At 43.3% G+C, this 26,662-nt stretch overlaps 1 protein-coding gene across 2 annotated transcripts in view; it reads left to right on the top strand.

Moving 5' to 3' along the window:
* Positions 1 to 24,250, top strand: part of plxnb3 (plexin B3) — an 86,616-nt gene extending 62,366 nt beyond the window's left edge. For both annotated transcript variants that reach the window (XM_044350417.1, XM_044350418.1), the window contains 36 exons: positions 2,083 to 2,262; positions 6,462 to 6,590; positions 6,756 to 6,856; positions 7,617 to 7,749; positions 8,026 to 8,185; positions 8,282 to 8,390; positions 8,484 to 8,592; positions 8,708 to 8,824; positions 10,347 to 10,460; positions 11,016 to 11,106; positions 11,187 to 11,356; positions 11,453 to 11,604; positions 11,710 to 11,815; positions 13,470 to 13,606; positions 13,852 to 14,028; positions 14,110 to 14,275; positions 14,372 to 14,503; positions 14,650 to 14,754; positions 14,928 to 15,089; positions 16,122 to 16,273; positions 17,404 to 17,504; positions 17,636 to 17,853; positions 17,968 to 18,146; positions 18,791 to 18,857; positions 18,988 to 19,134; positions 19,437 to 19,517; positions 19,605 to 19,683; positions 20,922 to 21,025; positions 21,181 to 21,268; positions 21,895 to 22,061; positions 22,200 to 22,360; positions 22,445 to 22,592; positions 22,720 to 22,784; positions 23,334 to 23,409; positions 23,490 to 23,564; positions 23,718 to 24,250. In XM_044350417.1, the coding sequence (XP_044206352.1) occupies positions 2,083 to 2,262; positions 6,462 to 6,590; positions 6,756 to 6,856; positions 7,617 to 7,749; positions 8,026 to 8,185; positions 8,282 to 8,390; positions 8,484 to 8,592; positions 8,708 to 8,824; positions 10,347 to 10,460; positions 11,016 to 11,106; positions 11,187 to 11,356; positions 11,453 to 11,604; positions 11,710 to 11,815; positions 13,470 to 13,606; positions 13,852 to 14,028; positions 14,110 to 14,275; positions 14,372 to 14,503; positions 14,650 to 14,754; positions 14,928 to 15,089; positions 16,122 to 16,273; positions 17,404 to 17,504; positions 17,636 to 17,853; positions 17,968 to 18,146; positions 18,791 to 18,857; positions 18,988 to 19,134; positions 19,437 to 19,517; positions 19,605 to 19,683; positions 20,922 to 21,025; positions 21,181 to 21,268; positions 21,895 to 22,061; positions 22,200 to 22,360; positions 22,445 to 22,592; positions 22,720 to 22,784; positions 23,334 to 23,409; positions 23,490 to 23,564; positions 23,718 to 23,822 (4,563 nt within the window). In that variant the 3' untranslated portion in view covers positions 23,823 to 24,250. The remainder of the gene's footprint in view (positions 1 to 2,082; positions 2,263 to 6,461; positions 6,591 to 6,755; positions 6,857 to 7,616; positions 7,750 to 8,025; positions 8,186 to 8,281; positions 8,391 to 8,483; positions 8,593 to 8,707; positions 8,825 to 10,346; positions 10,461 to 11,015; positions 11,107 to 11,186; positions 11,357 to 11,452; positions 11,605 to 11,709; positions 11,816 to 13,469; positions 13,607 to 13,851; positions 14,029 to 14,109; positions 14,276 to 14,371; positions 14,504 to 14,649; positions 14,755 to 14,927; positions 15,090 to 16,121; positions 16,274 to 17,403; positions 17,505 to 17,635; positions 17,854 to 17,967; positions 18,147 to 18,790; positions 18,858 to 18,987; positions 19,135 to 19,436; positions 19,518 to 19,604; positions 19,684 to 20,921; positions 21,026 to 21,180; positions 21,269 to 21,894; positions 22,062 to 22,199; positions 22,361 to 22,444; positions 22,593 to 22,719; positions 22,785 to 23,333; positions 23,410 to 23,489; positions 23,565 to 23,717) is intronic.
* The last annotated feature ends 2,412 nt before the right edge of the window (positions 24,251 to 26,662 follow it).

A 26,662-nucleotide genomic window follows, 5' to 3' on the forward strand; every position in this document is an offset into this window, starting at 1 on the left:
CCATGTTTACTACACTGCCACAGTCTGTAGGCAAACTGCAGGGGGTCTAGGAGGGGGTCCATGATGGCTTAAAGGTGGGACAGTACAAGGCACTCAAGAGACTTCATTACCACAGAGGTCATGGCGACAGGTCGGTAGTCATTGACTCCTGTGGTCCTGGGTTTTTTGGGGGTGGGGATGATGGTGGAGGTCTTGAAGCAGGCCTGTACATGGCATGTCTCCAGTGAGGTATTAAAAATGTCTGTGAACAGCAGAGACAGCTGATCCGCACATTGCTTCAGGGTAGAGGGAGAGACAGAGTCTGGTCCAGCTGCTTTGCAGGGATTCTGTGTCTTTAACAGCCAGTTAACATCCCTCTTCAGTATGGAGAGACATCGAAGGGGGGGAGGGGGCCTCAGAGGTGGGCAGTTGTGGAGAGGCCCGGGCCCTTGCTGAGGTGGGGGAGGAGGAGCTGGTGATCTGGGCCTGGATGGAAATTTGGGGGGGATGGTGTCAGGACTATCCCATTGTCTTTCAAATCAGTAGTAGAACTCATTCAGGTCATTGGCCAGGCGCAAGTCATTAGTGGAGTGGGTGGCTGTCGGTTTATAGTTTATGATCTGTCTGAGGCCCTTCTAGACAGACGCTGAGTTGTTTTCTGAAAACTGCTGTTGAAGTTCCTCAGAGTACAAACACTAACTATGTCTCATCACCTTGCTAAATCAAGTTTTGTCCCCAGTCCTAAACTTTTCCAGGGTTTGTTGTTTTTGTAACTAAACCTAGTGCATGATGGTACACAGCTGTCCTCACAGAAGCTGATGTATGACATCACAGCCTCCGTGTGCTCATCCAGACTGTCAGTAGGAGTCCTGAAAACATCCCAATCATAACAGTCCAAGCACGCTCCATAGCTTCACTGGTCCACTTCTTAGATGTCCTCCCACCAGGATTAGAGAGTTTTTATGTCTGTCTGTATGCAAGAATCAGAAGAACTATGGTGTAGTCAGAGTAACCCAGTGCAGCGTGCGGGACGGCATGATATGTACTGTTTACTGTAGTGTCACAGTGATCTACAGTGTTCTCCTCTTTGATCAGGCATTTAATCAGCTAATGGTATTTAGGGAGTTCATGGCTGAGATTACCGTTGCCAAGGACAATAACGAGGGAGTCTGGGTTTGTCAGCTCCACACAAAGTATCTGGTTGGCGATCATGCACTGTGCCTCCTGTACGTGGGCCTGAGGTGGAATGGAAACACTGTAAACACCTAGACCATGAGTTGTAGATAAACAAAATGAGACCGATAACACAAAATGTTCTTACTTTGAGAACTCACACAGAGCAAGGTGCAGTCCATCAAAAAGGAAACACACAACTCTACTCCGTATCACCAGGAGGGATTTATCAGTCACATGACTAATCAAATAATGTGATAAACAAACAGCCTGGATGAAATGAATGAATGAAAAAATCATGTTTAAAGGGGGAGAAATTGGGAGCTGCACCATCAAATTTATAAAATAATAACATCTTCTACACTTACATACACTAACATGTTTGTAACTCAGTGTTGCAGTAAAAAAGGAGGTAAACGAGAACATTAGTTGGGTATTTATCAGCTCGAGTGTGGGACATCTGAGTGAGACATCTGATGACATCACAGTTTACACCCAATGATATCACAGATTAGCAGCTGGTTTGGTAAGAAGAACCTGTTGTTGGTCATTCCACATCCGTCTCACTGCTGACCTTAATACTGTTTGTGTGTGTGTGTGTGTGTGTGTGTTGGTGTGTGTGTTTGTGTGTGTGTGTGTGTTACTCTGTGGATTAGAGCTGTTAGCTTCAGCAGCTGGAGTCATCATCAGACAGCTGTCACTCAAACACACTGGCAGGTACACACAGCTGGCAGGACTGATCTGACCCACATATAATATAACACACACACACACACACACACACACACACACAGATTAAACTGAAGTGACTTTGTATGTCTGTGAAAAACTGAACTGAGTGAATAAAAACAGGAGCTAAATGGACACATCAGTGTGAGTGTTTCAATAAAATTCTCTGTGTCTTTCTCTCTCTCTCCATTCATGTCTAAGGACTCTCTCTCAGAGTATCCCTGTGGGGGGGAACACACCCCGAACCCCATCGCCAGCACTGTGCCCCTCTCGGCCATACCCACCTACACCACCACCACCCAGTTGACCGCCGTCACCACGGCAACAGAGGCGGGGCATACTATCACCTTCCTGGGAGACAGAGAGGGTCAACTGCACAAGGTGACAACACTGATGTACAATATATACAGTATCCATACGCAGTCATTATGTACATGATGCCTATATAACACACACTGTATATCCAGTGTGGTAGCTCAGCACAGTCAAGCTAATCTGTGACCTTACTGACTGTTTTTTCAGAATGTTATTTCATAAAAAGTGCTAAAATGGTCACATCTCACTATGGAATGATGATCTTTTTCTAGCAGAGCTGCAACTAACAATTATTTTCATTATGAATCAGTCTGCTGATTATTTTTTCAATCAATGGATTCTTTATTACATCTTTAAAAGGTCAGAAAATAGTGAAACATGTCTATCAAATTGTCCCGTCGTCCGACGTGATGTCTTCAGATGTTTTGTTTTATTCGACCAACAATCACGTAAACTCTGCCTCACTACTTCCTCCTACAGCAGTTTATCATCATAATCTGATTAATTAACCATAATACCATTTTGTCCTGAATATAAGACAACCCCTTTACCAACAGCTCATTTAGTAAAAAGAGTTTTTTGAGATAAACACACTTTCACACTCGTCCTGTTGGGAAGGTTTCCCAGAGATACTATTAAGCAGAAGAGAGTCGTCATCTTTCCATTAAAGCAGACGGTAAATCCCACATTAGTGTATCTTATCTCCCAGTCACACACTCACATTCTCTCCTATCACTGGTCATTTTTCCTTTTGTCTTTTTGAGCTCCTCATCATCTGTGACAGCAGTAACTCGGCTGTTTGACAGATGATTAAGTCCTCATTGTGTTTCTGCAGTAAAGACTTTGTTTTCACTTCTCAGGAATTTATTTCCTCTGTGACACAAAAACACGTTATGCGAGACATCAGAAACCCCAGCAGGTTGAACTCAACTAACCAAACACTTTTAGTGCTGACTGACACCAACAGAATGGAAGAAACTTGCTAGCCTAGCAACATTAATGCTACCAGTGGTGGAAGAAGTATTCAGATCCTTTACTTAAAAGTACCAATACAGCAATATAAAGATACTCCTTACAAGTAAAAGTCCTGCATGAAAAATCCAACTTAAGTAAAAGTACCATCAACTTGATGTAGTTAAAGTATTGCAGTAAAAGTACATAAGTATTATGAGCTTGATGTAGTTAAAGTATTGCAGTAAAAGTAGTGGTTTGGTCCCTCTGACTGATATATTATTATATATGACATCATTAGATTATTAATAGTGAAGCATCAGTGTTAGAGCAGCATGTTACTGTTATAGCTGCTGGAGGTGGAGCTAGTTTACACTACTTTATATACAGTTAGCTAGTTTAGTCCAGTGGTTCCCAACCTAGGGGTCGGGCCCCTCCAAAGGGTCAGCAGATAAATCTGAGGGGTCGTGAGATGATTAATGGGAGAGGAAAGAAGAAAAAACAAAGTTCTGATACACAAATGTGTTTTCAGTTTTTGGACTTTTTCTCTAATCTTTGATTTTTGCTGAAATATTGGATCATTTGAACATTTATTGAAATGAAAGCATGTGAGAAGTTTAGAGGGAAAAATCACTATTTGGTGAAGCTGTTAACAACTCATAGACATGTGAAATGTGACCCCGACTACACACTGCTTTTTGTAAGACGTCAAAAGTCAAAAAAGGTTGGAAACCACTGGTTTCATCTTTAACAATGTGTTGTATTTTAAAAGCTTGTTATATTATCCATTGTGTCAAATCTTCATCTGAAAAGTAACTAAAGCTGTCAAATAAATATAGTGGAGTAGAAAGTACAATATTTCCCTCTGAAATGTAGTGGAGTGGAAGTATAAAGTAGCATCACATGGAAATACTCAAAAAATACTAAAAACTGTACTTAATGTACTTAGTTACTTTCCATCACTGAATGCTACAAACAACTCAGAATGCCGAACTCTCTTATCTGTACACAAATATAAAACAACCGACTTTTTCAAATGTAATTTCCAGAATAGAATATTGTCTTAAATTCGGGGCAATGAGGGATGTTAATTACAGCTTTTGTTAAAAGGACTGTCTGAGTTTCTGTCTTTGCTGCAGAAAGTTTGACACATTTCTAACTTTAAGTGACAGTCATGTTGTTCTCTTCTCCACTAAAACCTTCTTACTATACAAGTTGCCTCACTTCAAAAAGTAAACCTACAGATGCATTCATCTACCTCCGTCTGTCATGTGACCCCCACCGTCTATACTTTCCATGGTGAGGTTTTAGCCGCAGGAAGGAATCGGCTGTTTCCTGTTTGTGTGTTTATAACTGGAAAGTCTGTGAAGCGACGGGAAACTTAACACACAACTATACACACACTCACACACACACAACATGCCTCATTTACATGCACACATACACACACACACAGTGAACAGAGAGCAGCTTGTAGCCCGCAGCTCTTTATCAACAAAACAACACACACAGACACAATGATACACACTGAGTGTGTGGTGACTAACAGGCGTTTAGCTCGGGGGGTGGGGGGGGGTGGGGTGGGGGGGGGGGGGGGGGGGGGGGGGGGGGTTGGTTGTCACAGGGGAGCGTGCTCACACTCTTGATGTTGATTGGCTATTGGTCCCCCAGGTGCACTCTGGGTAAGGATCCAGCAGGAGACCCTTTTTGTATGAAACATTTACGGTGCGTGCATGTGTGCGTGCGTGTATGTTAGTGAGGTCTAATCCTGCCTCAGAGCCTCAGTGAGGCAAACAGCCGAGCTTTGATTCTTCCTGTTAATATTTAATCACACACACACATACACAGACACACATTAACAAGTGTTCGACCATCTTATCAGCAGTTAAGCAGCTGTTCTTTCACAGCTGATCCGTTCTCTTTCATAAAACAACCTGCTTATAACACACTTTTCCACGTAGTCACAAACAAGCAAGGTGAAAAAGTTTCTAGCCCCGGGGGAGGTTTTATGTTTTTTTAAAAGCCTCAGGAACTTTAGGGGTGGGGTTTGCAGGGCTGATGGTCAATTATTGGTCAAACACAAACACTGAGGCTGCTTTGTTCAGAAAAAAGAGCTCAATATCAGACGAGGGACAGGCATTTCTCATCATTCGTTAATATTAAAAATAAAGTGAGGCTTCGCTGTCGCCTTCTTGACTTGATTTAAAAAAGAGGGAGAGAAAATTAGAACTTTATTTTGTGATTGTTTCATGTTGTTTCGTTCTAAAGCAGAAATTAAACCATCAAATATTCAGCAGATTTCACTGTGCAGACAGTCTCTGTAGTCTCACTTTCCTCCTCTGAATTTCTCCTTGTCATTCACACATCAGAGTCATCAACAGTGCAAACAAAGGACAACAGGTCGACTCTGTTGTTGTTGTTGAAAACTTTTTAAAATTTGTCATGTGTCAAATTTGCAGAATCTACCAAATGTGGTTGGAAACACAAACAGATGCTTTTAGTTTGTAGTTCTGCTTCCTGAGATTAGTTCCTGGAACCTTTTGTTTGATAAGTGACTAAACTTTTTACAGTCTGCTGAGACTGTGAAGCTGTCTGGGGTCAAAGGTCAGCTGTAGTGTGTAGTCCTGCAGCAGCTCAGGTGCTCACAGAAACCAGAAAAGAGAATTCACTGACAGGTGAGTTAGAAATGTTAGTGAGAACTGTCTTCAAACTAAGACTGGATTGTGGTTGTGATCCGGCTCTGGACGACATTCATACAGTATGAACAACAGCAACAGATCAGGATCAATGATCACATCATCCTGAAGTTCATTGATGACACTTCTGCTGTCACATTGATAACAAAGATAAAACAATCCTACAGAGGAAGTTTTGACTGTAAACTGATCCTCGACATCGCCAAACCTTTTTCATGAAATAAGTAGAAGACATCCTGCTCAACACCAGAATCATCTCACACTCTTCAGCTCACAACAGACACTCATCTCGTCTTCACAATAAGTCATTTTAGTTGTTTTTGGGGTTCACACTTCTTGAGTCAGGCTCTGATGTGGATTCAGGATGCAGGTGAGTTCTGTCTGAGCAGCTGGATCTACATCAGGACAGCAGGATCAACTCGGTGCATTCACATTTTCATGTTCTAGTTGACTTTTATTTTGACTCACAACCCTGCTGACTGTAGGTGTGTCAGGTTCTTCTTCTGTGGTGTTTGGGAACATGACACCCTTGATCACTATAGTTCAACAGATTGCAGGTCTTGAATATTAACTAAAATGACTCACCTGTGTGTGTGTGTGTGTGTTTGTGTGTTGCAGGTGTTGGTGCGTGCTGATCGGACAGGTGAACTGTACGGCAGACTATTGGTGGACAGCGGCAGTGCCGTCAGCGCTGATCTCCTATTGGACAACAGCCACCAGCACGTTTTTGTTTTAACCAGCAGCAGGGTGAGAGATCATTCAGTTTTTATTTTTATTTTATCTTTCAGTCTTCAGTTCTTTTAGTTTTCTGCTGCCTGTCTCTCTGTCCATTATTATTATTATATTATATATATTATTATATTGTGGTGAAGTTCAAACAGACCTGTCATCTGTTTTCTTTCTGTTTCGCAGCTGTCGAAGGTTCCTGTGTCGTCATGTGAGAGACAGACAGACTGTCAGTCCTGTCTCGCTGTCAAAGACCCGTACTGTGGCTGGTGTGTCCTGGAGGGAAGGTAGGTCTATTTAACTGTCTGTCTGTCTGATGAACAGTAATTTGCAATGATGTCACTCTGTAATCAGAGGCTGAGACAACTGTCAGTGAAGGCAAACACACCATTAAATGCCATTAATATAATAATGTAAACAGGAAACAGGGTAGACAGGCGGGACATAAGGTGAGGAGGAATTTGATTTGAATGTTGAAAATTGGGCATGTCCTAATGAATCTTTGCTTTGTGCCGCTAAAAGTTGAAGGTTGATTGATGGGTGGATGTCATGATATTATCAGTTGAAACTGGTTGGTTCAAGCATACATAAGTACGTCATATTTAGTTTTACAAGAAGAAAATATGGTTGGATTTTGATATAAGAATACAAATTTGTTTTTGGCATATATTGTTAAATAAGTGCACAATATGACTGTGGATGTGATCTAAAAGGGTTTAAAAGGCATTTTTCATTTAATCTCAACTTTAATTAACACTTCTGGCCTAGGTGAAAATCTGGCCTCAGACTGACAGTAGAAGCTCTGTGAATCTGCTGAGAGCTGCACTTGTGTAAAAACTGTCCTGATTTTGTGTTTGTAGAGAGAAGTTGTGTTTTTTCTGATTCACTTTAGTAAAGTCACAGCAGCATCCAGTGGACATTAGAGGAACTGCAGCTCAACACATCTGTTGTTTTGCATTTGTTTGTGTATTTTCATGATTCTTAATTGTGTCTTTGTTGCTGCCGTTTGTCTGATGATGTTTGTTGTTGTTTCTCTCTTTTATACAGATGTTCCCGTAAACATCAGTGTCAGCGTCACCTTCAGCCCAACCACTGGCTCTGGAGCTTTGAACCTACCAATCAGTGTGTAACGGTGCAGAGCCTGCAGCCAGCCAATCAGAGCAAAGATGAGCAGACACAGGTAGGATGTACAGAAGGTGATGCCACATCACTGGTTACAAACAGTCAACAGGACTGTTTCTGGTTAACAAATGTTTTGATAAACACAACCGACTACTGATTGTTGGATAGATTATTGATTATTGTTATTACTAATGTGATATATATGTTGTTGATCAGCCTGATTATTTCCCAAATCATCCATCCATCCACCAGCTGCTGGTTTAATTTCTCTGAAAATCAACCTCTCAGCATGTTTCTGATTGCAGCCTCCTGTGGTTATTTGTCTGTCTCAAAGGTTACACTGTCAGTCGTCCAGCTTCCCGCCCTCACAGAGACAGAATCTCTGTCCTGCGTCTTTGGGCTCCTCCCCCCTCAGCCTGCCATCGTCACAGGAACCAGCATCACCTGTCAATCACCTGCGCCGGAGTTCCTCCCACTGATGCCGACAGGAAGTGGTGAGTAAAGACCGCGAAGGTTTAGCATTCCTACCTGTTTCAAGATTCACTGTTTAGGATTTCTGACTTACTGTAATTGCGACTCTCTGCTTCCAGATCACATGATCCTGCCTGTGTCACTGAGGTTTGGTCATGTGACCATTACCACAGGCGACATGACTTTCTACGACTGTGGAGCTGTTAGTCGACTGAACCAGAGCTCCCAGTAAGACGCACACAATAACACACACAGTGCATAACAAATTATGAAGGTGATGATGATGATGATGATGATGATGATGATGATGATGTGTTTCAGGTGTCTGGCATGTGTCAGCAGTGTGTGGAATTGTAACTGGTGTCCTCTGGATCAGCTCTGCACTCACAACCTCAGCTGTCCAAACCAACACATCATCCTCAACCAGAGAGTAAGACTGCTGTCTGTCTGCCTGTCTGTCTGTCTATCTGTCTGACTGACTGACTGACTACCTGTCTGGCTGTCTGTTTGTATGTATGTCCTCTAACCCTGTCTCCTGTCAGCAGGAGTCTCCTGGCCCGACCTCCTGTCCTCTGGTCTTTGCCCTGCAGAGCTCTGCCTTAGTGCCTATGGGCCTCAGCACCACTGTGGTGCTAAAGGGACGAAACCTGGATGTTTACACGGTGAGAACACCTACTCTATTTTATCACTTCCTTAACTGTTTGTTCACTGTGTAACTGAACCTGTGAGAGAGAATGTCACAGGTTAAAGGTAGAAGATTTAGAAACCTGCATTTACATTCATGAGAGGGACAGATTATTAGAAACAATAAAACACAATTGTTCAGTACAACAGTAACTGAACCAGCAGACAGCATCAGCAACTGAATCAACGGTAGCTGAACCAGCAGACAGCATCGGCAACTGAATCAACGGTAACTGAACCAGCAGACAGCATCGGCAACTGAATCAATGATAACTTAACCAGCAGGCAGCATCAGCAACTGAATCAACAGTAACTGAACCAGCAGACAGCATCGGCAACTGAATCAATGATAACTGAACCAGCAGACAGCATCAGCAACTGAATCAACAGTAACTGAACCAGCAGACAGCATCAGCAACTGAATCAACGGTAACTGAACCAGCAGACAGCATCGGCAACTGAATCAATGATAACTGAACCAGCAGACAGCATCAACAACTGAACCAATAGACAGTATCAGCAACTGAATTAACGGTAACTGAACCAGCAGATAGCATCAACAACTGAACCAGCAGACAGCATTAGCAATTGAATCAACGGTAACTGAACCAGCAGACAGCATCAGCAACTGAGTCAACAATAACTGAACCAGTAGACAGCATCAACAACTGAACTAGTAGACAGCATCAGCAACTGAGTCAACAATAACTGAACCAGTAGACAGCATCAACAACTGAACCAGTAGACAGCATCAGCAACTGAACCAGCAGACAGCATCAGCAACTGAGTCAACAATAACTGAACCAGTAGACAGCGTCAACAACTGAACCAGTAGACAGCATCAGCAACTGAGTCAACAGTAACTGAACCAGTAGACAGCATCAACAACTGAACCAGTAGACAGCATCAGCAACTGAGTCAACAATAACTGAACCAGTAGGCAGCGTCAACAACTGAACCAGTAGACAGCATCAGCAACAGAACCAGCAGACAGCATCAGCAACTGAGTCAACAATAACTGAACCAGTAGACAGCGTCAACAACTGAACCAGTAGACAGCATCAGCAACTGAGTCAACAATGACCAAACCAGTAGCATCAACAACTGAACCAGTAGACAGCATCAGCAACAGAACCAGCAGACAGCATCAGCAACTGAGTCAACAATAACTGAACCAGTAGACAGCATCAACAACTGAACCAGTAGACAGCATCAGCAACTGAACCAGCAGACAGCATCAGCACCTGAGTCAACAATGACCGAACCAGTAGCATCAACAACTGAACCAGTAGACAGCATCAGCAACTGAGTCAACAATAACTGAACCAGCAGACAGCATCAACAACTGAATCAACAGTAACTGAACCAGAAACTGAACAGAATCAGTTCATATAGTTTGGTACTGTTGTACTGGGTTATTTTAAATTGGAAAGGAGTTTGTCTTTACAATATATGTACAGATGTATTTAAATGTGCAAATATCTGTCTCTCTCTCTGCAGGACGAGGCTCAGTATGTGTGTGTTGTGGAAATTGAGGGAGTTCAGTTCAATCTGACAGCTACTGTAGAGAAAACCCAGGACGACACGCACACCTTCACCTGCAGCCCACACCAGGTAACACCCACACACTTGTTGGAATTGGAAAGAAGTGAGGTTATCAGACCTCTCTCATCTCTGCTTGCAGCTCCAGGCTACATTAGCTGCTACTAGCATTACACACCACAATCTCCCACCCAACTGTTGATGATCCAGTAGTAGGTAGTACAGGCACCAGGTTTTTGACAAGGAATAGGAATGTGTGGAATGAAAAAGGTGATATCTCTCATTATGCTGCATCGATTTTCTGTAAATTTTTTTAAAAAACTGTCCATCATCAGTTTGCTGATATTGCTGGAGGGAACTGATAAATCTATGCAGGAGTCTTTTGGACAATAATTTTAGGTCTAATTTTGCAGCTCTGTATGCAAATTAGATGATCTGTAGTTCTCTAAGTCAATACCCTGTTAAATTGAAAAGTTGTGGTGACACATGTTTTGCCTATCCTATTTTTAAAAGTATTATTGTGCAGATTTATACATCAGACTCAACAGCTTGATTCAACCTAGTTAGTCTGTAACTGGAGGTCGTTTATGATGATTGATGTTAATAATGCTTTCTGTGTCTGTGTAGTTTCAGTATGCGGTCAGTCAGCTTCAGTATTTGGCCACTGTCTATCTGAGAAGAGGACAGAGACGCATTGATGCCTCACCGGGCCTCCGACGTAAGAACCTCACCTGTGTTTGTATGTGGTGTGTATGATATAATTGGCTGATATTTGTATCTTTTTCCTTTGTTATCCAGTCCAGTTATATGACTGCTCAGCCGGCCAATCAGATTGCTCGCAGTGCAGGGCAGTGCCTGAGGAGTACGGCTGCGTCTGGTGTCCAGGAAGCCCCTCTCCAAGCTGTGTTTACAACCAATCCTGCTCCAGCATTCCTGCAGACACCTGCCCGCCTCCTCAGATCACACAGGTGAACCGACCAAACCGAGTCTGTGCATCTGTAGAGGTCTTGTTTGTTGTCGTGGAAACATTCAAACTGTCTTTCTGTCTTTCTGTCTGTCTGCAGGTACTACCTGTCTCCGGTCCTCTGGAGGGGGGAGTCTTGGTGACCATCACAGGCACAAACCTGGGGATGAGGTATCAGGATGTGGTGGGCGGAGTCACAGTGGCAGGTGTTCAGTGTCCACCCCAACCTGAAGGATACCAGATCTCCACCAGGTAACATACACACAGATACAGGTCAACATTGTGCTAAGTTATGCAGAACCATAATGAAATGGACTGTACATGTCTGTGTGTCTGTGTATGTGTGTATGTTTGTAGGGTTGTGTGTGAGCTGCAGCCCAGCGGAAAGCAGAGTGTGGGGCCTGTCCTTGTTACCGTGGGAACAACCCCACCTGGGAAGTCAATGCAGAATTTCACTTATCAGGTGAGAGCAATGACCGTTGACTGATTAGAGTTTCAGTGCCCCGACTGACTGCTCCCCACAGAGCTCCTCACACCATTTATAAAGAGTCCTGGCATCTTTCGACACTTTGAAGGGAACTCATTTTGCCCCCCTGTTTCTGTTGTTTCATTCTTTTAGTCACTATTAAAAGCTCTAAATCTTGTATGAAGGTTAGACTGTAGATAAGCTGGGAAACTGAGAGCTGCACCTTCAGGTTCAACTCCCTTGGAACCACCACAGCCCACATCTCATGCTCCTTCTTATCCATCCATCTTAAGACCGTGAGATTCTTAAACTCCTTCACTTAGGGCAGTGACTCACTCCCACTTGAATGAAGTAATCTGCTGTTTTCCAGCAAAGTACCATGACATCTCCGAAGCTTCACTTGGCTGGAAACCATCTGGCTCACAGGCTGATGAAGTTAGCAGAGCCACAAAGCATTCACAAAAAGCAGAAGTACAATCCTGAGTCCTCAACTGCACCTTCAAACTCTGTTCATGAAAATCACAAACTGACTCTGAAAGAAGACACAACTCTCATTCTGGTTATACAAGGACCAAATGGCTCATAACAACGGCCCTAGTGCCCCTTACTACTGCAGTATCCTCAGAAGACAATGTTGTAAACCTTCTCCATGAATCCTCCTTTCCAACATCCTGGCATACGCTTTCCCAGAGAGGCTGAGCAGTTTGATAGCCTGATAATTGTAGCAGACCCTCCAGTCAGAACCACCACCTCTGTCTGCCAGTCTGCATTACTAAAAACAGCCTAGGCCCTAAGTGCAGCCTCCACTCCCCGCCTCCTGAATTATCTGACTTACTCAGAACCTCTTTGAGGCCAAATGGTAGTCCTAATCCATGGCCTCCACAAAGTCCTCCCACACCCAAGTTTTTGCTTTGGTGACTTTCAAACCTGCAGCCCCTCTGGCCTCCTGATATCTGTCTGCTGCTTCAGGAGTCCCCTGAGCTAACCACCCACCAAAGGACTCCTTCTTCAGTTTGATGCCACCACTGACAGGCACCAAAGACCTTCTGACCACAACTCCCAGCAGCCGCCTCCACAGAGCACATCCACTCTTTCTCAGACAGGCTGCTCATCAATCACCTCCTCCAGGTTTCTCAGTCACTGCCCACCTGTTAAAGTTGTCCAGCAGAACTATGGAGTCCCCAGGCAGAGCCATCTGCAGGACCCCACCCAGAAGGCCACATACTCTGACGTGCTTGTTCGGTACATGAGTACAGACAACAGTCATAGCCTTCCCCTCCAAGAGGTGGTTGCATTTAGGCAACTCTTTGTTCCCCAGAGAAAACTTAAACACAACTAGCTGTGAGCTTGTCAGTATCTCTACACCAGACAAACACCTCTAAACCTGGGCAACTCCAGAGAAGGAGGGACTCTGGACTCTATCCAGCAGTTTGGTTTCAGAACTGGTGCTGTGCTCTCTGGTAAAACCAACAATATATAATTTAGTATCACTCCACCTCCCTAACCCACAGCTTTGCCTGCCACATAGTTGGTTCTATGTTGCATCTTTAGACTGAGCCTGACTCCATTGATATACTAGACTATCCTAAACCTGAAGGAAAAACACAGTAATGTTTTCAAATCTAACCTGTGTGTCTTGTCTTGTGTGCAGGACCCACAGCTCCTGGATCTGGTTCCTGATAAAGGTCCAGTCTCTGGAGGAACCAGACTGACTATCAGAGGAAGACAACTGCTGACCGGACAGACATCTGACCTGAATGCCTTCCTGGGCCTGCAGCCCTGCTACATGTGAGTACTACAGTACTTCTACTACTGCCACTAATACTGGGCACCCAGTCCTGCTACATATGGGCACTAAAGTACTACTACTACTTCATCATTTGATTCATGAATGTCTGGCTCCACCTGGTGGAAACTAAAACCTGACTGGCATGTTAACATCTTCCTCTCCTTTTCTCCCTGTTTCCTCTCCTTTTCTCCTCGTCTCCTTGTCTCCTCTGAATGTCTCCTCTCCTTGTCTCTTCTCTCCTCAGTGTGGAGGAGGTGAATGACACTCAGCTGGTGTGTCAGACTGGTTCCAGTAATCAGACCGGTGGAGTTCCAGTTCGTGTTTTTTTCGGTAAAGCCGAACGGTCTGTTCCCAATGTTACCTTCCGTTACCTTGACGACCCGGTCATCACTGACGCCACACCTGCCGAGAGCTTCTATGCGTAAGAACCTGATCCCTGATAGTCAATAATCAGTCGTCACATAACCCAAACCTCTGTCCTGATGGTGATTTTTGTCCTCAGAGGCGGGCGTATCGTCATGGTGACAGGCAGGAACCTGGACGTGGTGCAGCAGCCGATCATAGCGGTGTGGGTGGAGCCTCTGGAGGTTCAGAGGGTGAAACGGAGAAGGCGATTGGCTCTCCTCACTGCCAAGCAGCAGCTGGTCTTCAACAACACCATGACAACGGTGAGACAAACCGGCCAATCACAGAAGAGTCTGGGCCTGTAACTGTGTAGTTTTATTCAAACTGTCTCACTTCCTGTCTGTCTGTCTGTCTCTTAGGTGTCGGAGCGCTGCTCTGTCCTGTCATCCTCTCATATGACCTGTCCGACCCCCTCAGTGACCCCAGAGGTCAAAGTGAAGGGCGTTTGGTTTCAGCTCGACAATGTCAGAGTCCACTACGAGAGCATCAAGGTACCTGTCTTTCTCTCTAAGACATATAAGTATAAGTTTTACAAGATAATGTGTCAGTTGAATACAGTGAGGATATTTGACTGTGGGTCTGATGGAGTAACCTGTCTCTCTCTCTCTCCCTGTTTGTCCACCTGTCTGTCTCTCAGGGTAAAAGCTTCACTTATTATCCAAACCCACAGCTTTTCCCTCTGAATCGAGAAGATCCAGACGCTCCGTACCGCTTCAAACCAGGAGGAGTGATCGCTGTGGAGGTGAAGTACTGACAGATCTACTGACACTTGTCTGTTTCATGTCTGTTCATGTGATAAACTACTGAACTGTTTTTGAACATACTACCTTAATGAAGCTTCAGCCTGCTCCGTCAGTATTTGAGCTTGAACGTGTCTCTGTCCTGGTTGCCATGGTGACACTTGGCATCCCTCAGGGTCAGGAACTGACCAGAGCGATGTCCAGAGAGGAAGTGAAGGCTCAACTCGGAGATCAGGAGTGTGAGGTGAAAACTCTGGACAACACTCACCTGTACTGTGAACCTCCAGAGATCCAACCATTGAGTGTGGACGACAGCAACGAGCTGCCCAGCCTCAAGGTATATATATACACAACACCTGTGCAATCTAATGCAACCCAATACAACAGCTCTGCCATAAATTGTACTTTTATGACGCCTATACATTTTCAGTTTTTGTTGACGATGTCAGAAAGGTAAAAATTCTACTTTATGTTTATTATTGAGGTTGTTGTGGGTGGTTGTGGTGTACTGGAGTGTGTTATATTGAAAAATGTTCCTAATATTTTGTCCACCCCATTGACATACATGAGGAGGGCAAAATATTAGGAATTACCAGGAATGATTATTCTATACAGCTGGGAAGTACTGAAGGAAAAAGTGATATAAATGTGAATAAATTCATGTACTTATTAAATGTATTAGAGCTGCAATGATCAGTCGATTAATTGATTAGTTCAAAGAAAATCAGTTATTCTGATAATCTGAATACAATTGATCATTTCAGACATTTTTGCTGGTTCTAGATTCTAAAATATGAGGACTTCCTGCTTTATTTGATCATATATGATAGTAAATAATATAATAATAATAATAATACATTTTATTTATACAGCGATTTTAAAAGGCACTCAGAGACACTTTACATAGATAAATGAACGGCAAAAGGAAGTTACACAAAACAACAGAGCAGTTCATTTTTTTGAACTGTTGGTCGGACAAAACAAGCAGTTAAGGGCTCTGGGAAGCTGTGATTGAAGTTTTTCACTTCTTTTGAATACTTGAATCTATACTTTAATTTAGAAAATGATTGGCAGATGAACCGAAGATGAAAATAATTGTTAGTAGCAACTTTAATTTTTTTCATTTTTCATTTAGTCTCTACTGGTTCTCTGTCATTCTTTGAATGAAAATGATATTGAACTGCATTATATCTGATTTTGAAAAGACAGATGATAAGATGTTCCACTAATCAGCTGAGCTTTGTGTTTAGAGTTGCTAGAAAAAACCCTCAGTGAGACATTAATTCACTCAGACATCAAAAACAACCATTTAGATTAAAACAAACAAATAAATAATTTTAAAAATTCTGTCTGCCTGTCTGTCTCCCAGGTGGTGATGGGGAACCTGCAGGTGGACCTGGGATTGGTTCAGTATGACAGTGACTCTCTGCTGTCTCCCGTCCCATTGGCTGCTCAGATCGGTTTGGCGGCGGGAGCAGCTCTCATCATCCTATCAGTGCTGGTTGTCATCCTGATGTACAGGTGAGAATCTGTCTGTCTGTAACTGTGTGTGTCTCTGTTATATTTTCACTGTGACCTCATCTCACACTCTGCACTACTTCACCTTATGTTATAATTTTTTTTCTTGACTAAATTTAATTCCTTAACATGAATTTCCCCCTTTTGTTTCTTCTGAAGTAGTTTTAAGTTAATTAACATCATTTTATTCCTCTCTGACTGACTGGACAGATTCTGTACAGTTATGCTCACATTACATGCTGAAGTGGCCCAAATCTGATTTTTTTTAGTCTGCAAGTGACTCAGATCATATGATATCATGATGACATCAGATCTGGGCTGCTTGTATATGTGGTCTGATTCATATCCAGTCTCTCTATGAGACCGCTGTCAGAACAGTCAGACTGGAGATTATGTGGTTTTTTTAACGTCTCATTTCTCTGTGCATATTGTCTTTTGTTGTCATTCAGTGCCGGTACCCTCACAGCCTGGTAAAAATAAACATATAGCCTTCTCATTCTCATCTTCATCATCTGTTTTATCTGACAACCCTCACAACAAATAATCCTGGACGTCTATGTTAGCACATTCATGTCATCCATGTTTATGATTTGACTTTTGCACAAAGTACATTATTGTTGTTATTCTTGTACGCATATGGCTCACATTTCAGTTTAATCTGCACATATGTGGCAGTTTAGGACCTTAACGGTGTTTGCACTGGAGCTGCATACATGTCACTTACAAACATGAATATGAACCATCAATAGAAAAAGATCAGACCCGACTAAAAAATTGGAATTGAGCCTTAAGGCCTGTAATGTGAACAGCACCCAAGATCATGTTCCAGCTCTTCACTGAAGCTTTGTAATGTTTCCATAGAGTGAAATACTATAATTTATGGCTGCACCTTTCCATCACATGGAAATATCCTACATGTCAGGATCTCCTCTAGAATTTTAAATAAAATTATGAAATTTAAAAAAACAGTTTGGACAAACAGCGACAAATGAGCTGCTGCTTGTTATGGGTTTAATAGGTTTATTTGAGAAGAGATCATGCTTTAATATTCAAGAATTGTTCATTCATCACAACTGCTTGACTTTCTGATCTGCTTGTGTTTTGTGTTTCTGTGTGTTTTTGTGTGTGTGCAGGAGGAAGAGTAAACAGGCTCTCAGAGATTATAAGAAGGTTTTGTTGCAGTTGGAAACTCTGGAGATCAACGTGGGAGACCAGTGTCGCAAAGAGTTCACTGGTACACAAACACACTCATTAAAATGCACCAAAATGTCTAAATTATATAAATGAACCTTAAAAGATTGATTGAAAGTCTGCCCTGGATGTTTGTATGTTTGCAGCTATAATTTCTTTTTCTCCTGTGTGCAGACCTGATGACAGAGATGATGGACCTGAGCAGTGATGTTGGAGGACCAGGTCTCCCCCTGCTGGACTACAGGACTTACGCAGAGAGAGTCTTCTTCCCCGGCCAGCAGACGGCACCGCTGAGCCGCCAGCTGGACCTGCCGGAGTCCAGGAGGCAGACTGTGGAGCAGGGCCTCCAGCAACTCAACAACCTGCTCAACAACAGACTCTTCCTCACCAGGGTGAGTTGGCAGTGTGGGTAGCAGGAGGTGATACAAATGTAGCCTACCTGGTCTCAGATCAGGAGACACCTCGACCTGCAGGTAATATTTATGTATTTATGCTCTGTCTCTCAGTTCATCCACACCCTGGAGGCCCAGCAGGGCTTCTCTCAGAGAGACCGGGGTTACGTTGCCAGTCTGCTCACCATGGCTCTGCACGATAAGCTGGAGTACTTCACCGAGGTCATGAAGACTCTGCTGCAGGACCTGGTGCAGCAGTATGTCGCTAAGAATCCCAAACTCATGCTACGCCGGTATGTAAAACAAACACACCTTCATATCAGGAATATGTCAACTGCAGACAAGTTTAAACAAGCACATAGGGGGTGTTTCTTGTTTTAAACCTGTTTAGTTTCCAACGAATACCATCAGTTTTTAGATTTCTTTCCCTTCAGACTTCCACTGGTCTTAGTTCATTTCACTAAACAATGAAAATCAGCTTGAAGAGACTTAAGATTACTGCATAGTGAACCCTTCACAAGGACCTATTATGTCTGATCACATTGGAAATGTTTTTGTAGGCTTGGAAACTGGCAGCATTTTTTATTGTCCATCAGTCTGTCCACTGTCCGCCACTTATCTAATCCAGTGGAGCTGACTGCTGGCAGCTAAGATGAGTATCCCAGGAGATCCCGATATGTTTCAAACCCAGACAGGATAAACAATCCCTCCAGTAGCTGTGCACCAGACACCATGGTCCCATTAAAGTGACAGAGCTGCATCTTCAGCTAAAAGATGCAATCAGATCACCAAACTGTCAGCATCTGTCCAGGAAAATCACAGAATCAGTGACCTAAGACTGGGTGTTTAATCTGACTTGAGGATTGTTTGTTCGTCCTGACCTCTTCAAGCATGTACAGTAGCTGACCTGTCTGTCTCTCTGCTGTCTTTGCTTCAGGACGGAGACAGTTGTTGAGAAGATGTTGACCAACTGGATGTCCATCTGCCTCTACTCCTTCCTCAAGGTAAAAGCCTGTCTGTCTCTATCTGTCTGTCTGTGATTTTCAGTAACCTGTCAGATGTCGCTGCCTTGCTGCTTGTCTCATTCTCACCTGTCTGTCTGTCTGTCTGTCTGTCTGTCTGTCTGTCTGTCAGGAGGTGGCAGGGGAGCCTCTATACATGCTCTACAGAGCCATAAAGTATCAGGTGGATAAAGGGCCAGTGGACGCTGTGACGGGAAAAGCCAAACGGACACTCAACGACAGCCACCTGCTGCGAGAAGACATTGACTACTGCGCTGTGGTAACCATGGCAATGCACACATACTATATGATGTAACAGACTCCTGACATCCAGTCAGAGAGCATAGTTTATGTGGTATAAAACTGATTTAACACAAACACTGAATCTTTCTGTACCTGACTGTTCAATTCAAATAGCTTTATTGGCATGAACAAAAACATGTTGTTGCCGAAGTAGTTTACAGAAGATTCACATATATTACATATTACTTACTTACTTACTTACTGCTGCAGTCCATTCTTTGATTGCTATACAGTATCTGTCTCTCCCTCTCTCTGTACCTGTCTCTCTCTCTCTTGCAGACTCTGACAGTCTTGGTGAAGAATGGAGTCGAGGTTCAGCCTTGCCCTGTTAAAGTGCTCGACACCGATACTATAACACAGGTACCGGTCGGTCTGTCTGTCTGTCTGCCTGTTCTTCACCTGCCGGTCTGTCTTTCCTCACCTGTCTGTCTGTCTGTCTGTCTGCAGGTGAAGGATAAGATCCTGGATCAAGTCTACAGAGGAGCTCCATTCTCTCAGAGACCAGCAGCCAACAGTCTGGACCTCGGTACACACACACCTGTCACACCTCTGTCACATCTGTCAAGTCAAGTCAAATCAACTTGATTTATATATTTATATAGCGCCAAATCACAGCAGAAGTTATCTCAGGGCCCTTTTCACATAGAGCAGGTCTAGACTGTACTCTTTATTTACAGAGACCCAACATTCTCCATGAGCAAGCATTTGGCGACAGCAGTAAGGAAAACCTCCCCTTTAACAGGAAGAAACCTAAAGCAGAACTGGGCTCTAGGTGGGCGGCCATCTGCCTTGACCGGTTGGGTTGAGAGAGAAAGAAGGAGGGGAAGAGGGGAGGGAGAGACACAGAGAAGCATAACAACAACAATAATAATAATAGAAATATGACTAATAATAATAGCAGAGGCAGTGGGTGTCAAGTTGGACCACAGAGACAGCAGGCGGTTTGCAGCCGAAGGTCACCTGCGAGACGAGAAAACACAAATCTACGGGGAAGAAGCCAAGTTATTAACATGCATTAATAGGACCTGAATGTGTACAGATGGAGAGGAGGAGGAGGAGAGAGGAGCTCAGTGCATTAAGGGAAGTCCCCCAGCAGTCTAGGCCTATAGCAGCATAACTAAGGGCTGGTCCAAGGCGAGCTTGGTTGGCCCTAACTATAAGCTTTATTAAAAAGGAAAGTTTTAAGCCCACTCTTAAACATAGAGAGGATGTCAGCACCCCGGACTTAAACTGGATGATGGTTCCACAGGAGAGGAGCCTGATAGCTGAAGGCTCTGACTCCCATTCTACTTTTAGAGATTGAGGAACCACCAGTAAGCCTGCATTCTGGGAGTGCAGTGTTCTAGTGGGGTAATACGGTACTATGAGCTCTTTAAGATATGATGGTGCCTGACCATTAAGGTCTTTGTAGGTGAGGAGAAGGATTTAATTCTACTCTGGATTTTACAGGGAACCAATGCAGAGAAGCTAAAATGGGAGAAATATGATCTCTTTTTCTAGTTTTTGTCAGTAAACGTGCAGCTGCATTCTGGACCAGCTGGAGAGTCTTTAGAGACTTGTTGGGGAAGCCTGATGATAAGGAATTGCAATAATCCAGCCTAGAAGTAACAAATGCATGGACTAGTTTTTCTGCATGTTTTTTAGACAGGATGTGTGTGAGAAAAGCCGTCACACCTGTCACATCTGTCAAACCTCTGTCATACCTGTCAGGCAGGATTTTGGTTGACAGCTCATTCTGACCGCAATTCTGTGTTTGATTGACAGAGTGGCGTTCAGGTCAGGCAGGTCACCTGACCCTGTCAGATGATGATGTCACAGCAGTGGTTCATGGTCGCTGGAAACGACTCAACACGCTGCAGCACTACAAGGTACCAACAACCAACCAATCAGCACTCCATCTGCTCCTCTACACTTCCACTCTTCTTCATGTCCTCTTCTTGTTCTGTTCCTCTTCACCTCCATGTTTATGTCCCCTCCTTTAAATGTTGGATCAGTTTATGACTCTTCTCTCCTCGCCCCTCAGGTTCCAGATGGAGCTACAGTCGCTCTGATTCCTCGTTCTCAGAGTTCTAGTGGAGTTGGAGTCAACCAGGTTTTCCAGACTGGAGAAAGTAAGAACTCATCTAAACAATCTAGAACATACAGAACATTCAAATCCAGAAGCATGTATGACATCTAGAGCCCGAAATAAACACCACAAGAACCATATAGAACATATAGAACCCAAAACGAACTCAAAGAAGACCACATATTTCCTGGAATTAACTCATAGAGAACCACTTTCAACACCAAGAACACAACATTTAGGCCCTCTGGAACATTTTGAATATCTATCTTGAGCCTGGAACATCTATAATATCCAGAACTCTGAGTCAAAACAAAGAGTACCATATAGATCCTGAAATTTATTAATAGAGAACCATCCAGAACATTTAGAAAATCTAGAACCCAGAACCAACACATGGAGAACCATCTAGAACATCATGAATCCAGAATAAACATAACAATTGACCTGGAAGCTGGAGATCTGGAACACTCTTAAATCCAGAACAATCGAGAGAAAAAAGCCATCTATAACATCTAGAATCCAGAACCAACACATAGAGAGTAATCTAGAACATCATAAACATAACATTTAGACCCTCTCTGGTTCTCTCTGGCTCTCTGCATGAAATTACGCTGCCAATGTTTCGTATTGGTCGTCGTGGTGATTGACCTCTCTGTGTGGTCGCTGTAGAAACACCGATGCTGGAGGGCGAGGAGGAGGAGGGTCTGCGTCTTTGGCACCTGGTGAAGAGCAGTGAAGATCCTGAAATCCCAAAACACAGAAAGAGCAGCATGAGGGAGAGGGAGAGAGCCAAGGCCATACCTGAGATTTACCTGACCAGACTGCTGTCCATGAAGGTAACACTCTCTGTGTTTCCTCGTCTCTCTACCTGTCTCACCTATCTGTACCTGTCTCTCTCTACCTGTTTCTTTCCATGTCTCTCTCACTCACCACCTGTCTCACCTCTCTGTCTACTTGTATCTCTCTCTCTGTAGGGGACTCTGCAGAAGTTTGTGGACGACGTCTTCGTGGCGATCCTCAGTACAAAGCGTCCTCCTCCTATCGCCGTCAGATTTTTCTTTGACTTCCTGGACGACATGGCCGAGAAACACGGCATCGACGACCCTGAGACCGTCCACATCTGGAAGACCAACAGGTGAGACAAACCTGCCTGCCTTACATTTACTGACAAGAAAGGCTGCAGGTTGTCTGTGTCTCTAACCTGTCTGTCTCTCACCAGTCTCCCTCTCAGGTTCTGGGTGAACATCCTGAAGAACCCTCAGTTCGTGTTGGATGTTCAGGTCTCCGACAGCATCGATGCCGTCCTGTCTGTCATCGCTCAGACCTTCATTGACTCCTGCACCACCTCTGAACACAAAGTGGGACGGGTACGACCAGTCTGTCTCTGTCTGTCTGTCTGTCTGTCTATATTCAAACAGATACGTTATGTGACTAATGAACTACAGTCTGTGTGGTTTAATCATGTGACCTCATGATAACTCTCTATCCAATCAGGACTCTCCTGTCAACAAGTTGTTGTATGCAAGAGAGATCCCTCGATACAAACAGCTGGTGGAGAGGTGAGACAGCTTCCTGTTATCACCGTGTTAAACATGCACTCACTACTGTACAGTTACCATAGAAATACACACTCACTGCCATAGTTACCATAGAAACACATGCTTACTAGTGTATAATTGCCATAGAAACACATGCTCACTACCATAGAGTTACCATAGAAACATGCACTCATGCTCACTGCCCTACAGTCACCATAGAAACACATGCTCTCTGCAATATTGTTACCATAGGAACACACACTCACTGCTGTAATTACCATAGAAACACATGCTCACTGCCTTACAGTTACCATAGACACACACAGTCATTGCCATACAATTGCCATAGAAACATTCACTCACTACAGCAGTTACCATAGAAACATGCACTCACGCTCACTGCTGTACAGTTACCATAGAAACACACTCTCACTGCCATACAGTTACCATAGGAACACACTCTCACTGCCCTTACAGTTACCATCTTGTTGATTGTCTGTAAACATGTTAGCCAGAGTACTAATGTGATGCCATATAATTCTGTGTGTGTGTGTGTGTGTGTGTGTGCAGGTATTACAGTGACATCCACAGCGCCGCGTCAGGCTGTTACCAGGAGATGAACTCCACTCTGACTGAACTGTCTGGGGTCAGTAAACAGAAACTAAACTATAGATTAATGTCTGAGAACCAATGAACAGTGATTTAACTGTGTGTGTCTCTCTGCAGAGTTTCGCCTCCGAGATGAACAATCTTGTTGCTCTGCATGAACTCTACAAGTACATCAACAAATATTATGACCAGGTAACACACACACACACACACACACACACGCACACACACACACACGCACACACACAGACACATAGTTCAGAGTCTGATTACACTGATAACTAAAGAAAAACAAAAAATATACATGTTTATACCTGTCTCTCTCTGTACCCATTTGTCTCTCAGATCATCATGTCTTTAGAGGAGGACAGTTCAGGTCAGAAGATGCAGTTGGCGTACCGACTGCAGCAGGTCGCCGCCCTGGTGGAGAACAAGGTCACTGACCTCTGATGAAGCACTGACCCCTTGACCCCTCGAGCCCCCACTGAGGATAAATATGCTTCCTGTTCAGCGGCTCTGAGACACTGAAACCCTGAAAATCATTGAACTCCTGTTAACACTGTGTCTTCCTGCTGTGTGCATATGTGTGTGCATATGTGTGTGCATATGTGTGTGTGTGTGTGTGTGCATGTGTTGGGGTTATGAGGTTTTTATAGTCAGACTCAGGAGATCCCAGTTTTTTAGATTCTTCACACTGTAGCAGCAGCAGTCGAACGTTTACTTCATGTTGCTTCTCAGCAGCTTTTAAGTTAATTTTTTTTTTAAAGTCATTTATTGTTTTTATTTAACAGAGTTTTTTTTATGTCTTTATTAGACAGCGACAGTAGAGAGGTGACAGGAAACAAGAGATGTAACAAAGGTCCCTGGCTGGATTCAAACTGAGGATGTTGTGGTTCATTATCAGCATCTTAAGCCTAGAGCGCCTCCTAAAGGTGCTTTCAGACAGTGAGCGGCCGGCATCATGTTTTTTGGTTTCACTGCTCAATAGAGCCGGTTGTAGCTTAAAATAGAGAAAATAGTTTTATCCTAAACTGGATCATCAGACTTTAAAGTTGATGTTGCTCTGATACTGTTTGTCCTTATTGATCTGCCAGTTCTCTGCTGGTGAAAAGGTGCATCATTCAGGAAACTCAGTCAGTAAAATCAGCACCTGTATCATTTCAATGGCTGTATTTTCTGTGGTTGCCAAGGTTACATGGTAAGCCATAGCAGCAGCAAGTTGACAAAGTTGAACCATCATAAACTCCAATGGCGGCGGGCAAAGAGCCGCATGTTCATGAGAGCAGCAGCCGCCCCCCTTCTCCTTGCTGCTGCCTCCGATAATAACAGGAGGCAACAGCAGCAACCGCTCGCTGTCTGAAAGCACCTTTAAGGGCTTTTTAAATTGATCCAGTCGTCTATCACGTTAGCTGAGTCTAAGGACCAGTCAGTGAAGTATTGATCAGTAAATATCTACCAATCATCTAACTCTCTGCTGGCTGAAAATCTTTAAAGTCCCCCTCCAGTCAAAAACATGTTTTGCTTATTGTTACTACGGCTGAATGAATGTTTGAGCTTCACTGTGCAGATTGATATATGTGCAGCATTTGACACTAGAAAGCTGTTTTCACATCTATCTGCTGAAGGAGGAAAGTTTCTCAGTGCTCACAGAACATCTCAGTTTAAAGTGTAATTTGTGTAATACACGAGTGTAATAGAAAATTTCCAGTAGACATACATTGAGAATAGACTTTTCAGGAGACATTTAGTGTCCAGCATTCATTTTTAATTTGAAATTTGCATATTCATAGATTTTTGAATTTTTAATGAGGGAGAAGGAGTGATGTCATTTTACAGATTTTAATGAGATCATTTAACTTTTTTTCAGACAAAAACACGACAGATAAATGATTATTCAAAGTATTTTATATACATCTTAAAACATGTCTGGAGGGGATCTTTAACAACAATTTGAACCAAAAGTTTAAGATCTAAAATTGAATTATAAAGCAGCAGCTGTGTGGCTGCTTGCTCTCAGATTTTGGTAGAAAGTTTAAACACAGAATATCAGAAAGCTGCAGCAGATTAAATCTCAGCCTGAAACTAACCTGAACTCAACCAAACCTCAACCGACACCAAACTTATTCTTAACTTAAACCAACCTGACAGCAGTCTGTGATGGAAAACGACAATCTAACCAATCAGATCAGGGAAAAAAATCATCATCACCTGCTGCCTTGCACTATATTTCCCAGAGTTCCTTGCTGTTCTGCTGTCTGTCCGCAGTGTGAAGAGTCAGAAAGCACAATTTTACTTGTTTCTACTGATCACGTGTATTGATTATTTGATCTGCTGATTGAGACATGCTGGATGTTTTTTTTATCCACAGTATTGCTAACAATATTTTTCTGCCTTTACAACTGAAACCAGCAACGTCTCTGCACGTCAGTAACTTTAAAGATCCCGAGATTTAGGGATTTTGGAGTTTTACTGGACGCAATAATAAAATCAGGGAAGGGTTTTTAAATCACGTTTTCAGTGTGATTCCAGTTTCCGACCATTTCTTATGAATGGAAGCTGAAGCTCTTGTAATTTAATCTTTTACCGGGAGCTCTTCAGGTAAATTCGACCTCTGACGACCTCTTGACCCGTACTCGTTCTAAGTCTTTCCAGTCTTCCTCAGTTCCTGGTTGAGTCCAAATTTACTCACCAGGGGTTCTCAGGTTTGTCCAAGTACCAGTGCTTAATTGTTTTTCATCAGCACACAGCAGATTAGTGGCTTTAAGCAGGACGACAAATATAGATATGAAATAGACCAAAAACACTTGTTACCATGGAAACCTTTCAGTACTGTCATAGATAAAAATGCTGCTGAGGTTAAAGGTTTTTTAAAAGGTGGAAAATGAAACAGTTAAGTGTTGACAAAAAGGAACTTAATTTCAAATGTACCATCTTCACGGGTCACACGGTGCCAATTCTTTCAGATCAGATGAGCTCTGAAAATTAAATGCATCATATTCGGTTTGAGTCGGTTTTCCCAGATTTTGGACCCTTCAGGATGAGGAGCGTTTTCTTCTCAGATCAGGTTATTTAAAGTTGTTGAAGTTAATCTCAGGTTCAGTTCACGTTAGTCACGAGATGCTTTTTCAATTGAGTACATTTATATGGACTCTTCTTCTCTATGGTAATATCAGGCTCCGCCTCCTGTCAATCACAGCCAATTCAGGCCAACAGACCAATCAGAACCAGACTTTCCAAACAGACCAATCACAACCAGACTTCCAAACAGACCAATCAGGACCAGCAGGTGA

The sequence above is a fragment of the Thunnus albacares genome, chromosome 5 (genome assembly GCF_914725855.1).
Source record: "Thunnus albacares chromosome 5, fThuAlb1.1, whole genome shotgun sequence".
Classification (NCBI taxonomy): domain Eukaryota; kingdom Metazoa; phylum Chordata; class Actinopteri; order Scombriformes; family Scombridae; genus Thunnus; species Thunnus albacares.